The 14,975-nt window shown below is 46.1% G+C and overlaps 1 protein-coding gene across 1 annotated transcript; it reads left to right on the top strand.

Annotated features, from left to right (window-relative positions):
• Positions 1–1,146: 1,146 nt before the first annotated feature.
• LOC541753 (R2R3MYB-domain protein) lies at positions 1,147–2,809 on the top strand. The gene is made up of 3 exons (XM_008646942.3): positions 1,147–1,483; positions 1,630–1,759; positions 1,915–2,809. Exons 1-3 carry the CDS (start codon positions 1,348–1,350, stop codon positions 2,573–2,575), a joined length of 927 nt encoding a protein of 308 aa, XP_008645164.1. The 5' UTR covers positions 1,147–1,347; the 3' UTR covers positions 2,576–2,809.
• The last annotated feature ends 12,166 nt before the right edge of the window (positions 2,810–14,975 follow it).

The following is a 14,975-nucleotide window of genomic DNA, read 5'->3' as shown; positions in this document are numbered from 1 at the left end:
CCTACTATTTTGTACCTGTCGGTTAATGCCGAGAAACACTAGCGGTTTTGAACGGGAAAAAAAAAACTATTTTTGCCTAAGGAGATAAAGAATTCTACTGATATCTCTCTCTCTCTCTCCGATCCTATACATGAGGACAATGGGGTAGAGGTAGACACTGTAGCTAAGCGTTGTTGTGTTGTGCTGCCACGCCTCTTTGTTTTTGCTTCTCGTTTCAGTCTTTCGGACAAGCTGCAGCTGTGTTGGTACACTTGTTAAGCGCACTGTGTTTGGTGGGGTTCTAAGAGAGAAGCAGCTACTGCCAGGAAAGGGACGACAAAGTCACCAGGAATTCCTGACTCTGGCTAGCATCATTGTTTGGGTCGTTCGATCGTGGCTTTGTGTGCTATGGTAAAACGACTAAAACGAGCCTATCGAAGGTCATTGTTTATGCAGATACCCAATTAAGCTGCTGCATGCATCGTCTCGTTTCACCGTCTTCAATCACCGGCCGACGACGCGAATCCTTCTGTATCCCAGCTAAGGGCTGTCGTTTCTCCCTAGCCCGGCCGGATGATGCCTCCTCCCAATGATTGCCATCAGAAGAGGGATGGATGGATTAGTCATTCGGGCAGGCCGTGTCATTGCAGGAACAGCTCATGTCAATGCCCCTCGCTCATCATTGGCCCACACGGTCTGACCTTCGCAGCCCTGATCATTGGACAAACAACATTGTCCTTGTTCTTTAGGGCACTAGAGCTAATTAATAGTTAGCTGCTAAAATTATCTGAACACAGCAGCCTTAAATCTCCTAGTTACATCAGTGTTTCAGACTGAGAAGATTAATTAATTACCTCGATAGGAGCGAGTAAATTAAACCGCTACCGCTGCCCCCCGCCAATTACAGAACAGAGACATTCTGGCTGCTGGAACTATATGGAACTAAAACGGCATGCGATCTTGCATGGTGCCTGCCAGCAAGCGTTCAGATCGTCGTCGTCTGAACTCTGAAGGGAGCCGGCCGGAGTTTTACTCTGAAACGCTGTGAGATCGAATCTTCCTCTCGCGCGAGTAATGGCGAGGTAGAGGTGGCATGCGCGCTCTGACCAAGCTCCTCTCCCCTCCCCACCCCCGCTTCTCATAATCTCGAGCATGTGCGCGCAGCCCACCTACTCAATTCCTCTCGACTAAACTAAACCAAGAAGCGAAATGTGACAGCCCTTTAAATCACGGGGGTGCACATGGTTGTGCTGAGAGACTGCTAGCTACTACTGCAACAGCTCATCTTCAGAGGCACGGGAGGGCAGGATCCTGAAGGCAAGAAGAAGAGGAGGAGGAGACACGAGAAGGCGGCGGCGACAAGACACAATGGGGTGCCGGTCCTGTGACAAGCCCAAGATGAACTACCGCAAGGGGCTGTGGTCTCCTGAGGAGGACCAGCGGCTCAGGGACTACATCCTCAAGCATGGCCTCGGCTGCTGGAGTGCTGTCCCGGCAAAGGCTGGTGAGCTGCTGCTCTCCTTTCTCCTCTCCTCTCCTTCCATGCACATTGCTGGTGCATGTCAGGCTCATGCAACTGCATTGTTTTCCCAAAAAAACAAAAAAACTTCATTCTTCTGATCCCGAATGGACTTGGCTTCTCAAAAAAAGGTCTCCAGAGAAACGGCAAGAGCTGCCGCCTGCGCTGGATCAACTACCTGCGCCCTGGACTGAAGCGTGGAATGTTCTCCCAGGAGGAGGAGGACGTCGTCATCGATCTCCAAGCCAAGCTGGGCAACAAGTAAAACTCTCTCTCTCTCTCTCTCTCTCTCTCTCTCTCTCTCTCTCTCTCTCTCTCTCTCCCATCCCTGCCTAGTGAATGTCTTCCAAATCTATGCTTCGTAATGGATGCGTTCAATTCATGTTGCTGATGAATTGGTACATACATTACGTCAGGTGGTCTCAGATTGCGATGCATCTGCCGGGGAGGACCGACAACGAGGTGAAGAACTACTGGAACTCGTACCTCAAGAAGAGGGTGATGCAGCAGGCCCAGGGCGCGTCGTCCAACTCCAGCCCCAAGAGCCCGCCCGAGCTCACCTCCATGAGCACCACCGCCGACCTGTCGTCCATGTCCATGCCCATGCCCATGTCCATGCCCATGCACCAGCGCCACCACGTCAAGAACAACAGCGGCGGCGGCAGCACCACGACGTCGCACGACCAGCAGGACGACGCCAACATCAGCGGCAGCCGTGCAGCGCTGTCGGCCCCACCGCCGCCGCCCCTCGCCCAGCAGCCATTCGAGCACCAGGCGGCTAGGAGCTTCGTGTTCTCGGACTGGGCGCCGGAGAGCTACTCGCTGTCCACGCACTGGCCCGCCGCCACGTCGACCTCTGGCAACGTGACGCCGTCCCACGGCAGCGCCGCCGCCTTCGGGGACCAGATGAGCGGCACATACGGCGCCGGCGGGCTGCCGCCGCCGCACCAGGATCACCACCACAGCGCCGCGCCCGCCACCACCGGCATCGCGGGGAGTGGCTACTTTGACCTGCTCAATATGGGAGACATCTACGGTGGATTCAGCTCGACAAACAACGATGATCTGCTCTTCTGAACTCAACTGACGACGATGGAGGCGTGATCAGTGTTGTGCATGAGTGAGTCAAATGCAGCGGTATATTGTTGGATTTGTTGCTTCGTCTTCTTCTTTTGTACGTATTTTGTAACAAAATTATTATTTGTAACAACATTATTAATTGCGATGTAGAGAACACACCCTAGGCTGGACATAATTCTTTGGTTTCTTTCTACAATATATATTAATAATAAAAATGCGTACCAACCCGTTTGTGCAAGTATCACTAGTAGAAAAGAGCTTTAAGGTGGCGGTACACAGAAATTTATACTGGCGGTTTGAAGATAAACAGGTAGACCCGCCTTAAGGAATCGCATGGCGGTTCCGTTAAGTGAACCGCCAGTGAAAATACCATATACACTGACGGTTTACTTAACAAAACCATCAGTGAAAAAGAGTTATTTACACTAGCGGTTGATTTGATATTTCCACTGGTTGTTGTTTTAAGTGAACCGTCAGTGGAAAAGAGCTATTTACACTGGCGGTTCTTTTAAGTGAACCGCAAGTGAAATGTTATTTCCACTGGCTGTGCCCTTAGCCAACCGCCAGTGGAACGGGCTACTTACACTTTGGTTTTGTTATTACTACTTCATTACATACACTACATCAATGATACTCCAGCAGCGATCCAATCTCTCACTAATGTTATTTCTTGACTTGCATTTACATTCACCCAATCTGACACATCGTAATCAGCTTGGCCATGGGAACTACTCCCTAACCCTCCTATGTGGCCTCGGTCCAACAATTAGTTATGCAAAGCAAAACAAGCAATTATAATCTTCACTTGCATGCTTGTTTAGTAAAATGGGAGTCCTTGTAGCACATGTCACCTTGATTTTAGAACTCCAAAATCCCGTTCAACTACATTCCGTAGACTTGAGTGGTGGAAATTAAACTTTTCCTGCACAGTATCTACTCATGTTCAATTAAAATCTTCTAAGTGATGTCTCTGATTCCGATATGGTGGCAAGTAACTTTCGTGAATTGAGTAACCAGCATCCACTAGATAATACCTCCCTGTACACAAACAAATAAACTCAGAAAAAGATTTACTAGATCGTAATGCATGAATACAATGTATGCAATGTCAACCTAACATGCTATTATACCTGCTGGTGGGTGTGGATAGTTCGCTTCTCCCATACAACTCCTGAGCACTGCCATGTCATGGCAAGAACCAGGCAACCCAGCACCTACAAAAGTGGACCGCATATCCATGCTGAAAGGGAATTAGGCTTTCACCTAGTTCCCAAATAATTTTGGTGGTTGAATTGCCCAACGCAAATCTTTGGACTAACTAGTTTGCCCAAGTGTATAGATTATACAGGTGTTAAAGGTTCACATTCAGTCAATAAAAAGACCAAGTGTCGGATTCAACAAAGGAGCAATGAGGCAACCGAGGGCACCTCTGGCTGGAGGCACCGGACTGTCCGGTGTGCACCGGACAGTGTCCGGTGCGCCCAGAGGACGCCAACTCAAACTCTTCGCCCTCGGGAATTCTCGGAAGCCGGCGCGCTATAATTCACCGGACTGTCCGGTGTGCACCGGACATGTCCGGTGCTCCAAGGAAGCGCGGTCTCCGGAACTCGCCAGCCTCGGGTTCGCGCGGCAGCCGCTCCGCTAAAATTCACCGGACTGTCCGGTGTGCACCGGACTGTCCGGTGTGCCAGCGGAGCAACGGCTCCCTGCGGCGCCAACGGCTCTCTGCGGTGCATTTAATGCGCGCGCAGCGCGCGCAGACGTCAGGCACGCCCATACCGGTGCACCGGACATCAAACAGTACATGTCCGGTGTGCACCGGACACCCAGGCGGGCCCACAAGTCAGAAGCTCCAACGGCTAGAATCCAACGGCAGTGATGACGTGGCAGGGGCACCGGACTGTCCGGTGCGCCATCGAACAGACAGGTTCCCAACGGCCACATTTGGTGGTTGGGGCTATAAATACCCCAACCACCCCACCATTCATTGCATCCAAGTTTTCCACTTCCCAACTACTACAAGAGCTAGGCATTCAATTCTAGACACATACAAAGAGATCAAATCCTCTCCAATTCATCACAAAGCCCTAGTGACTAGAGAGAGTGATTTGCCGTGTTCATTTGAGCTCTTGCGCTTGGATTGCTTCTTTTCTTTCTCACTTGTTCTTGAGATCAAAACTCCATTGTAATTAAGGCAAGAGGCACCAATTGTGTGGTGGCCCTTGCGGGGAAGTTTTGTTCCCGGCTTTGATTTGAGAAGAGAAGCTCACTCGATCCGTGGATCGTTTGAGAGAGGGAAGGGTTGAAAGAGACCCGGCCTTTGTGGCCTCCTCAACGGGGAGTAGGTTTGCAAGAACCGAACCTCGGTAAAACAAATCTCCGTGTCTCACTTGCTTATTCGCTTGGGATTTGTTTTGCGCCCTCTCTTGCGGACTCGTTCCTTATAACTAACGCTAACCCCGGCTTGTAGTTGTGTTTATATTTGTAAATTTCAGTTTCGCCCTATTCACCCCCCCTCTAGGCGACTATCAATTGGTATCAGAACCCGGTGCTTCATTAGAGCCTAACCGCTCGAAGTGATGTCGGGAGATCACGCCAAGAAGGAAATGGAGACCGGCGAAAAGCCCACTACAAGCCACGGGAGCACTTCATCGGAAGAGTCCCGCACCAAAAGGAGGGAGAAGAAGAAGAGCTCCTCCAACAAAGGGAAGGAGAAGAAATCTTCTTCTCACCACAAAGAGAAGAAGGAAAAATCTTCTTCCCACAAGCCGCATCGGAAAGGCGACAAGCACAAGAGGATGAGGAAGGTGGTCTACTACGAGACCGACACTTCATCAACATCGACCTCCGACTTCGATGCGCCCTCCGTCACTTCTAAGCGCCAAGAGCGCAAGAAGTATAGTAAGATCCCCCTACGCTACCCTCGCATTTCCAAACATACACCTTTACTTTCCGTCCCATTAGGCAAACCACCAACTTTTGATGGTGAAGATTACGCTAGGTGGAGCGATTTAATGCGATTTCATCTAACCTCGCTCCACAAAAGCATATGGGATGTTGTTGAGTTTGGCGCGCAGGTACCATCCGTAGGGGATGAGGACTATGATGAGGATGAGGTGGCCCAAATCGAGCACTTCAACTCTCAAGCAACAACAATACTCCTCGCCTCTCTAAGTAGAGAGGAGTATAACAAAGTACAAGGGTTGAAGAGCGCCAAGGAGATTTGGGATGTACTCAAAACCGCGCACGAGGGAGACGAGCTCACCAAGATCACCAAGCGGGAAACGATCGAGGGGGAGCTCGGTCGGTTCCGGCTTCACAAAGGAGAGGAGCCACAACACATGTACAACCGGCTCAAGACTTTGGTGAACCAAGTGCGCAACCTCGGGAGCAAGAAGTGGGACGATCACGAAGTGGTAAATGTTATTTTAAGATCTCTCATTTTTCTTAATCCCACTCAAGTTCAATTGATTCGTGGAAATTCTAGATATACTAAAATGACCCCCGAGGAAGTTATCGGGCATTTTGTAAGTTTTGAGTGCATGATAGAAGGCTCGAGGAAAATCAACGAGCTTGGCGACTCATCCGAAGCCCAACCCGTTGCATTCAAGGCAACGGAGGAGAAGAAGGAGGAGTCTACACCAAGTCGTCAACCAATAGACGCCTCCAAGCTTGACAATGAAGAGATGGCGCTCGTCATTAAGAGCTTCCGCCAAATCCTCAAACAAAGGAGGGGGAAAGACTACAAGTCCCGCTCCAAGAAGGTTTGCTACAAATGTGGTAAGCCCGGTCATTTTATTGCTAAATGTCCTATATCTAGTGACAGTGATCGAGGCGACGACAAGAAGGGGAGAAGAAAGGAGAAGAAAAAGTACTACAAGAAGAAGGGCGGCGATGCCCATGTTTGTCGGGAATGGGATTCCGATGAGAGCTCAAGCGACTCCTCCGACGACGAGGACGCCGCCAACATCGCCGTCACCAAGGGACTTCTCTTCCCCAACGTAGGCCACAAATGCCTCATGGCAAAGGACGGCAAAAAGAAGGTTAAATCTAAATCCTCCACTAAATATGAATCCTCTAGTGATGACAATGCTAGTGATGAGGAAGATAATTTGCGTTCCCTTTTTGCCAACCTTAACATAGCTCAAAAGGAAAAATTGAATGAATTGGTTAGTGCTATTCATGAAAAGGATGACCTTTTGGATTCCCAAGAGGACCTCCTTATTAAGGAAAACAAGAAACATGTTAAGGTTAAAAATACTTACGCTCTACAAGTTGAAAAATATGAAAAATTGTCTAGTGAGCTAAGCACTTGCCGTGAGATAATTGACAACCTTAGAAATGAAAATGCTAGTTTAAATGCTAAGGTTGATTCTCATGTTTGTAATGTTTCAATTCCCACTCCTAGAGATAATAATGATGATTTGCTTGCTAGGATTAAAGAATTAAACATTTCTCTTGCTAGCCTTAGATTAGAGAATGAAAATTTGATTGCTAAGGCTAAAGATTTTGATGTTTGCAAAATTACAATTGCCGATCTTAGAGATAAGAATGATATACTTCGTGCTAAGATTGTTGAACTTAATTCTTGCAAACCATCTACATCTACCATTGAGCATGTCACTATTTGTACTAGATGTAGAAATGTTGATATTAATGCTATTCATGATCACATGATTTTAATTAAGCAACAAAATGATCATATAGCTAAACTAGATGCTAAAATCGCCGAGCACAACTTAGAAAATGAGAAATTTAAATTTGCTCGTAGCATGCTTTATAATGGGAGACGCCCTGGCATTAAGGATGGCATTGGCTTCCAAAGGGGAGACAATGTCAAACTTAATGCCCCTCCTAAAAACCTGTCTAACTTTGTTAAGGGCAAGGCTCCCATGCCTCAGGATAACGAGGGTTACATTTTGTACCCTGCCGGTTATCCCGAGAGCAAAATTAGGAAAATTCATTCTAGGAAGTCTCACTCTGGCACTAATCATGCTTTTATGTTTAAGGGTGAGACATCTAGCTCTAGGCAACCAACCCGTGCCAAGTTGCCTAGAAAGAAAACTCCTATTGCATCAAATGATCATGCTATTTCATTTAAAACTTTTGATGCTTCTTATGTGCTTACAAACAAATCCGGCAAAGTAGTTGCCAAATATGTTGGGGGCAAGCACAAGGGGTCAAAGACTTGTGTTTGGGTACCCAAAGTTCTTGTGTCTAATGCCAAAGGACCCAAAACCATTTGGGTACCTAAAGTCAAGAACTAAATTTGTTTTGTAGGTTTATGCATCCGGGGGCTCAAGTTGGATACTCGACAGCGGGTGCACAAACCACATGACAGGGGAGAAAAGGATGTTCTCCTCTTATGAGAAAAACAAAGATTCCCAACGAGCTATCACATTCGGGGATGGAAATCAAGGTTTGGTCAAAGGTCTTGGTAAAATTGCTATATCACCTGACCATACTATTTCCAATGTTTTTCTTGTTGATTCATTAGATTACAACTTGCTTTCTGTTTCCCAATTGTGTCAAATGGGCTACAACTGTCTTTTTACTGATACAGGTGTCACTGTCTTTAGAAGAAGTGATGATTCAATAGCATTTAAGGGTGTGTTAGAGGGTCAGCTATACTTAGTAGATTTTGATAGAGCTGAACTCGACACATGCTTAATTGCTAAGACTAACATGGGTTGGCTCTGGCACCGCCGACTAGCCCATGTTGGGATGAAGAATCTTCATAAGCTTCTAAAGGGAGAACACATTTTAGGATTAACGAATGTTCATTTTGAGAAAGACAGGATTTGTAGCGCATGCCAAGCAGGGAAGCAAGTTGGCACTCATCATCCACACAAGAACATAATGACAAGTGACAGGCCACTGGAGCTCCTCCACATGGATTTATTCGGCCCGATCGCTTACATAAGTATCGGCGGGAGTAAGTACTGTCTAGTTATTGTGGATGATTATTCTCGCTTCACTTGGGTATTCTTTTTACAGGAAAAATCTCAAACCCAAGAGACATTAAAGGGATTCTTGAGACGGGCTCAAAATGAGTTCGGCTTAAGGGTCAAGAAAATAAGAAGCGACAACGGAACGGAGTTCAAGAACTCTCAAATTGAAAGCTTTCTTGAGGAAGAGGGAATCAAGCATGAGTTCTCTTCTCCCTACACCCCTCAACAAAATGGTGTAGTGGAGAGGAAGAATCGAACTCTATTGGACATGGCAAGGACCATGCTTGATGAGTACAAAACTTCGGATCGGTTTTGGGCCGAGGCGGTCAACACCGCCTGCTACGCCATCAACCGATTGTATCTACACCGAATCCTCAAGAAGACATCATATGAACTCCTAACCGGTAAAAAGCCCAACATTTCATACTTTAGAGTTTTTGGTAGCAAATGCTTTATTCTTGTTAAAAGAGGTAGAAAATCTAAATTTGCTCCTAAAACTGTAGAAGGCTTTTTACTTGGTTATGACTCAAACACAAGGGCATATAGGGTCTTTAACAAGTCCACTGGACTAGTTGAAGTCTCATGTGACGTTGTGTTTGATGAAACTAACGGCTCTCAAGTAGAGCAAGTTGATCTTGATGAGATAGGTGATGAAGAGGCTCCATGCATCGCATTAAGGAACATGTCCATTGGGGATGTGTGTCCTAAGGAATCCGAAGAGCCTCCAAATGCACAAGATCAACCATCCTCCTCCATGAAAGCATCTCCACCAACTCAAGATGAGGAAGAGGCTCAAATCGATGAAGAAGAAGATCAATCAAATGAGCCACCTCAAGATGATGGCAATGATCAAGGGGGAGATGCAAATAATCAAGAAAAGGAGGATGAGCAAGAACCAAGGCCGCCACACCCAAGAGTCCACCAAGCAATCCAACGAGATCACCCCGTCGACACCATCCTCGGCGACATTCATAAGGGGGTAACTACTCGATCTCGTGTTGCCCATTTTTGTGAGCATTACTCTTTTGTTTCCTCTATTGAGCCACACAGGATAGAGGAAGCACTTCAAGATTCGGATTGGGTGGTGGCGATGCAAGAGGAGCTCAACAATTTCACGAGGAACGAGGTATGGCATTTAGTTCCACGTCCTAACCAAAATGTTGTAGGAACCAAATGGGTCTTCCGCAACAAGCAAGATGAGCATGGTGTGGTGACAAGGAACAAAGCACGACTTGTGGCCAAGGGATACTCCCAAGTCGAAGGTTTGGATTTCGGTGAAACCTATGCACCCGTAGCTAGGCTTGAGTCAATTCGCATATTATTGGCCTATGCTACTTACCATGGCTTTAAGCTTTATCAAATGGACGTGAAAAGTGCCTTCCTCAACGGACCAATAAAGGAAGAGGTCTATGTTGAGCAACCTCCCGGCTTTGAAGACAGTGAGTACCCTAACCATGTCTATAGGCTCTCTAAGGCGCTTTATGGGCTCAAGCAAGCCCCAAGAGCATGGTATGAATGCCTAAGAGATTTCCTTATTTCTAATGGCTTCAAAGTCGGCAAGGCCGATCCTACACTCTTTACTAAAACTCTTGAAAATGACTTGTTTGTATGTCAAATTTATGTTGATGATATTATATTTGGGTCTACTAACGAGTCTACATGTGAAGAGTTTAGTAGGATCATGACACAGAAATTCGAGATGTCGATGATGGGGGAGTTGAAGTATTTTCTAGGATTCCAAGTCAAGCAACTCCAAGAGGGCACCTTCATTAGCCAAACGAAGTACACTCAAGACATTCTAACCAAGTTTGGGATGAAGGATGCCAAACCCATCAAGACACCTATGGGAACTAATGGGCATCTCGACCTCGACACGGGAGGTAAGTCCGTGGATCAAAAGGTATACCGGTCGATGATTGGTTCATTGCTTTATTTATGTGCATCTCGACCGGACATTATGCTTTCCGTTTGCATGTGTGCAAGATTCCAATCCGACCCTAAGGAATCCCACCTTACGGCCGTAAAACGAATCTTGAGATATTTGGCTTATACTCCTAAGTTTGGGCTTTGGTACCCTCGGGGATCCACTTTTGATTTGATTGGTTATTCGGATGCCGATTGGGCAGGGTGTAAGATTAATAGGAAGAGCACATCGAGGACTTGCCAGTTCTTGGGAAGATCCTTGGTGTCTTGGGCTTCAAAGAAGCAAAATTCGGTCGCTCTTTCCACCGCCGAAGCCGAGTACATTGCCGCAGGTCATTGTTGCGCGCAATTGCTTTGGATGAGGCAAACCCTGCGGGACTATGGTTACAAATTAACCAAAGTCCCTTTGCTATGTGATAATGAGAGTGCAATCAAAATGGCCGACAATCCCGTCGAGCATAGCCGCACTAAGCACATAGCCATTCGGTATCATTTTCTTAGGGATCACCAACAAAAGGGGGATATCGAGATTTCTTACATTAATACTAAAGATCAATTAGCCGATATCTTTACCAAGCCACTTGATGAACAATCTTTTACCAGACTTAGGCATGAGCTCAATATTCTTGATTCTAGAAATTTCTTTTGCTAGCTTGCACACATAGCTCATTCGAATACCTTTGATCATATCTCTTTTATATGCTATGACTAATGTGTTTTCAAGTCTATTTCAAACCAAGTCATAGGTATATTGAAAGGGAATTGGAGTCGTCGGCGATGACAAAGGCTTCCACTCCGTAACTCATACTTCGCCATCACTCCAAGCAACTCTCTATTCTTTGGGGGAGAAATGAGCATCAAAGAAAAGGACTTCGACTTTGGTATAATCTTAACTCATTTACTTATGACCAAAGGGGAAGAAATTACTTTGGAGGGCTCTAATGATTCCGTTTTTGGCGATTCATGCCAAAAAGGGGGAGAAATGAGCCCAAAGCAAAAGGACCGCACCACCACCAATTTCAAAAACTTAGTGCTTTCCAAAAGTATTTATCAATAGGTATCCTATTGTGTTCAAAAGGGGGAGAAAGTAGTATTTCAAAAATGGTATATCAAAACCCTCTTGAACACTAAGAGGTGGATCTCTTTTAGGGGGAGTTTTGTTTAGTCAAAGGAAAAGCATTTGAAACAGGGGGAGAAAATTTCAAATCTTGAAAATGCTTTTGCAAACTCTTATTCATTTACCTTTGACTATTTGCAAAAGATTTTTGAAATGGATTTACAAAAGGATTTGCAAAAACAAAACATGAGGTGCAAACGTGGTCCAAAATGCTAAATAAGAAAGAAACATTCCATGCATATCTTGTAAGTAGTTTTATTGGCTCAATTCCAAGCAACCTTTACACTTACATTATGCAAACTAGTTCAATTATGCACTTCTATATTTGCTTTGGTTTGTGTTGGCATCAATCACCAAAAAGGGGGAGATTGAAAGGGAATTAGGCTTTCACCTAGTTCCCAAATAATTTTGGTGGTTGAATTGCCCAACGCAAATCTTTGGACTAACTAGTTTGCCCAAGTGTATAGATTATACAGGTGTTAAAGGTTCACATTCAGTCAATAAAAAGACCAAGTGTCGGATTCAACAAAGGAGCAATGAGGCAACCGAGGGCACCTCTGGCTGGAGGCACCGGACTGTCCGGTGTGCACCGGACAGTGTCCGGTGCGCCCAGAGGACGCCAACTCAAACTCTTCGCCCTCGGGAATTCTCGGAAGCCGGCGCGCTATAATTCACCGGACTGTCCGGTGTGCACCGGACATGTCCGGTGCTCCAAGAAAGCGCGGTCTCCGGAACTCGCCAGCCTCGGGTTCGCGCGGCAGCCGCTCCGCTAAAATTCACCGGACTGTCCGGTGTGCACCGGACTGTCCGGTGTGCCAGCGGAGCAACGGCTCCCTGCGGCGCCAACGGCTCTCTGCGGTGCATTTAATGCGCGCGCAGCGCGCGCAGACGTCAGGCACGCCCATACCGGTGCACCGGACATCAAACAATACATGTCCGGTGTGCACCGGACACCCAGGCGGGCCCACAAGTCAGAAGCTCCAATGGCTAGAATCCAACGGCAGTGATGACGTGGCAGGGGCACCGGACTGTCCGGTGTGCACCGGACTGTCCGGTGCGCCATCGAACAGACAGGTTCCCAACGGCCACATTTGGTGGTTGGGGCTATAAATACCCCAACCACCCCACCATTCATTGCATCCAAGTTTTCCACTTCCCAACTACTACAAGAGCTAGGCATTCAATTCTAGACACATACAAAGAGATCAAATCCTCTCCAATTCATCACAAAGCCCTAGTGACTAGAGAGAGTGATTTGCCGTGTTCATTTGAGCTCTTGCGCTTGGATTGCTTCTTTTCTTTCTCACTTGTTCTTGAGATCAAAACTCCATTGTAATTAAGGCAAGAGGCACCAATTGTGTGGTGGCCCTTGCGGGGAAGTTTTGTTCCCGGCTTTGATTTGAGAAGAGAAGCTCACTCGATCCGTGGATCGTTTGAGAGAGGGAAGGGTTGAAAGAGACCCGGCCTTTGTGGCCTCCTCAACGGGGAGTAGGTTTGCAAGAACCGAACCTCGGTAAAACAAATCTCCGTGTCTCACTTGCTTATTCGCTTGGGATTTGTTTTGCGCCCTCTCTTGCGGACTCGTTCCTTATAACTAACGCTAACCCCGGCTTGTAGTTGTGTTTATATTTGTAAATTTCAGTTTCGCCCTATTCACCCCCCCTCTAGGCGACTATCACATGCCCACTATACCTAATACATTGTAGCTAGACCACCCTTTTCTATTTATGTGTTCAAGCCTCAACTTATGACATACGTGAGCTAGAATATGTGTACCATCTAAGGCTCTTATGCACCCATCAAAGAAAGAGGCATAAGGTCTAAGCTTCTTATGCACTTTAGAAAATGTTGGATTGGACATATAATGGTTTGTGCAAAATAGTACATAGCATCTGCCACCATAGTCAATTTTCCACTAATGGTATCCAAAGACCTTTCGAATCTGTCTCTAATTTAGCGTGTCGCTTGTTGTGTCCCACATGCCCATAAGAACATCCCTAATGCCTCACATGACTCCACCACATGACTCCACCTCTTGTGTTGACCTTAACCCGTGATACCTCACTAAAGTATCATGCAATTCTATAAAAGAATCTGGAGCCATATGAAAATTGTCATGACACCTCCTAAAGTCCCTTATATTAAGTTCCACTCATTGTCGTCCTATCACGTGCGGCAATGGAGGACGAAGATTAATCATAGGAGCAAGAGTATACGAATGAGAAGCGAAAGCAGGTAGAACCGCCGCTGTACCAGCTTGCTAGAATATGGAGCTATCATCACTTGTCGTGTCGCTGTGGCCGGAGTCTTCTGCACTACTCATCTCGGAGTTGCCTACATTTAACTGAAATACAATACTCATCTTGAATTTGATTATAAATCATTCAAAACAGAAATGCAATACTTAACGCAAATATTATAAAACTAAAGTGCACAAGCACATAAATAAAACTGAACTACAATATGTCCGCAATCATCAAAGCGACCCAGAGTTATTACAACACACACGTTCAAAACTAGACTAGAAAACTTAACAGTGTACGCCAAAGCATTATTACAAGACCACACAGACAAGCTACTTCGAAATATGATCCCAGTTGAACCTAATCCAATGGAGGCGTCCCTCTTTAGTATTCAAATTAAGGAAAAACCTCCTATCTATATTGTTTTTGCATAGAATATTTGCCATGCAGTACAAATCAGAGTCTTCTTCAAGTCCATCTTGCTTTAAGACTCGCACAACTTCGTTAACTTCTTCTTGTCCACGACTAAGAGTTCTCTGGTTTCTGATACAAATGGACTCAGAAATATTAGCAATATGCTCTTCCAAACTCATCTTTTTCTTAGGATGGCTATCCACCGTGGCTTCCCTGATTGGTCTTTTAGACGATGATCTAATATTGGAGCAACCCACACCGTCATCATGATCTAATATTGGAGCAACCCACACCGTCATCATGATCTAATGTTGGAGCAACCCACACCGTCATCAGGAGTATCCTGGCTGCCATAGCTTCGCGGGGGCTCACGGACACCTCCAGCACTAATCAAATTGCCCCTGTTGTGTGTGGTTCGACCAAATAAAGTGTAAAGCTCATCAAGAAAGGATGGTGGTATTTTTCCTCAACTGCCCTGAGTACTAGGATCCCGCGTTTAAACATGGTACAGATTTAGTATTGGTCCACAAAATAAAAAAACTTGTAATCAATTCATGAGCAATGTACCCCTTCATGTGTCCCCCAATGTACCCCTTCATGTGTCCCCCAAGTACGAATCATCAGCCACCATGTACAAACCATATATAGAGATGCGTATCAGTTTATGAATAATGCTCAGAAAGTGTATATTCAATGGAAATCACTACGGTTCATTGCAGCTCGATTACGCAGTACGCTCCAAATCACTG

This window comes from Zea mays, chromosome 5 (genome assembly GCF_902167145.1).
Source record: "Zea mays cultivar B73 chromosome 5, Zm-B73-REFERENCE-NAM-5.0, whole genome shotgun sequence".
Taxonomy (NCBI): Eukaryota; Viridiplantae; Streptophyta; class Magnoliopsida; order Poales; family Poaceae; genus Zea; species Zea mays.
Note: the sequence above shows the minus strand (reverse complement) of the source record. Positions and strands in the feature narration are given on the sequence as shown.

What these genes read in the sequence shown, in the direction of transcription:
- LOC541753 (XM_008646942.3), top strand. Translation starts at nt 1,348, where the DNA reads ATGGGGTGCCGGTCCTGTGACAAGCCCAAGATGAACTACCGCAAGGGG. An exon ending in TGCTGTCCCGGCAAAGGCTG is followed by an intron (nt 1,484 to 1,629) that starts GTGAGCTGCTGC and finishes TCTCAAAAAAAG; the next exon opens with GTCTCCAGAGAAACGGCAAG. An exon ending in CAAGCCAAGCTGGGCAACAA is followed by an intron (nt 1,760 to 1,914) that starts GTAAAACTCTCT and finishes ACATTACGTCAG; the next exon opens with GTGGTCTCAGATTGCGATGC.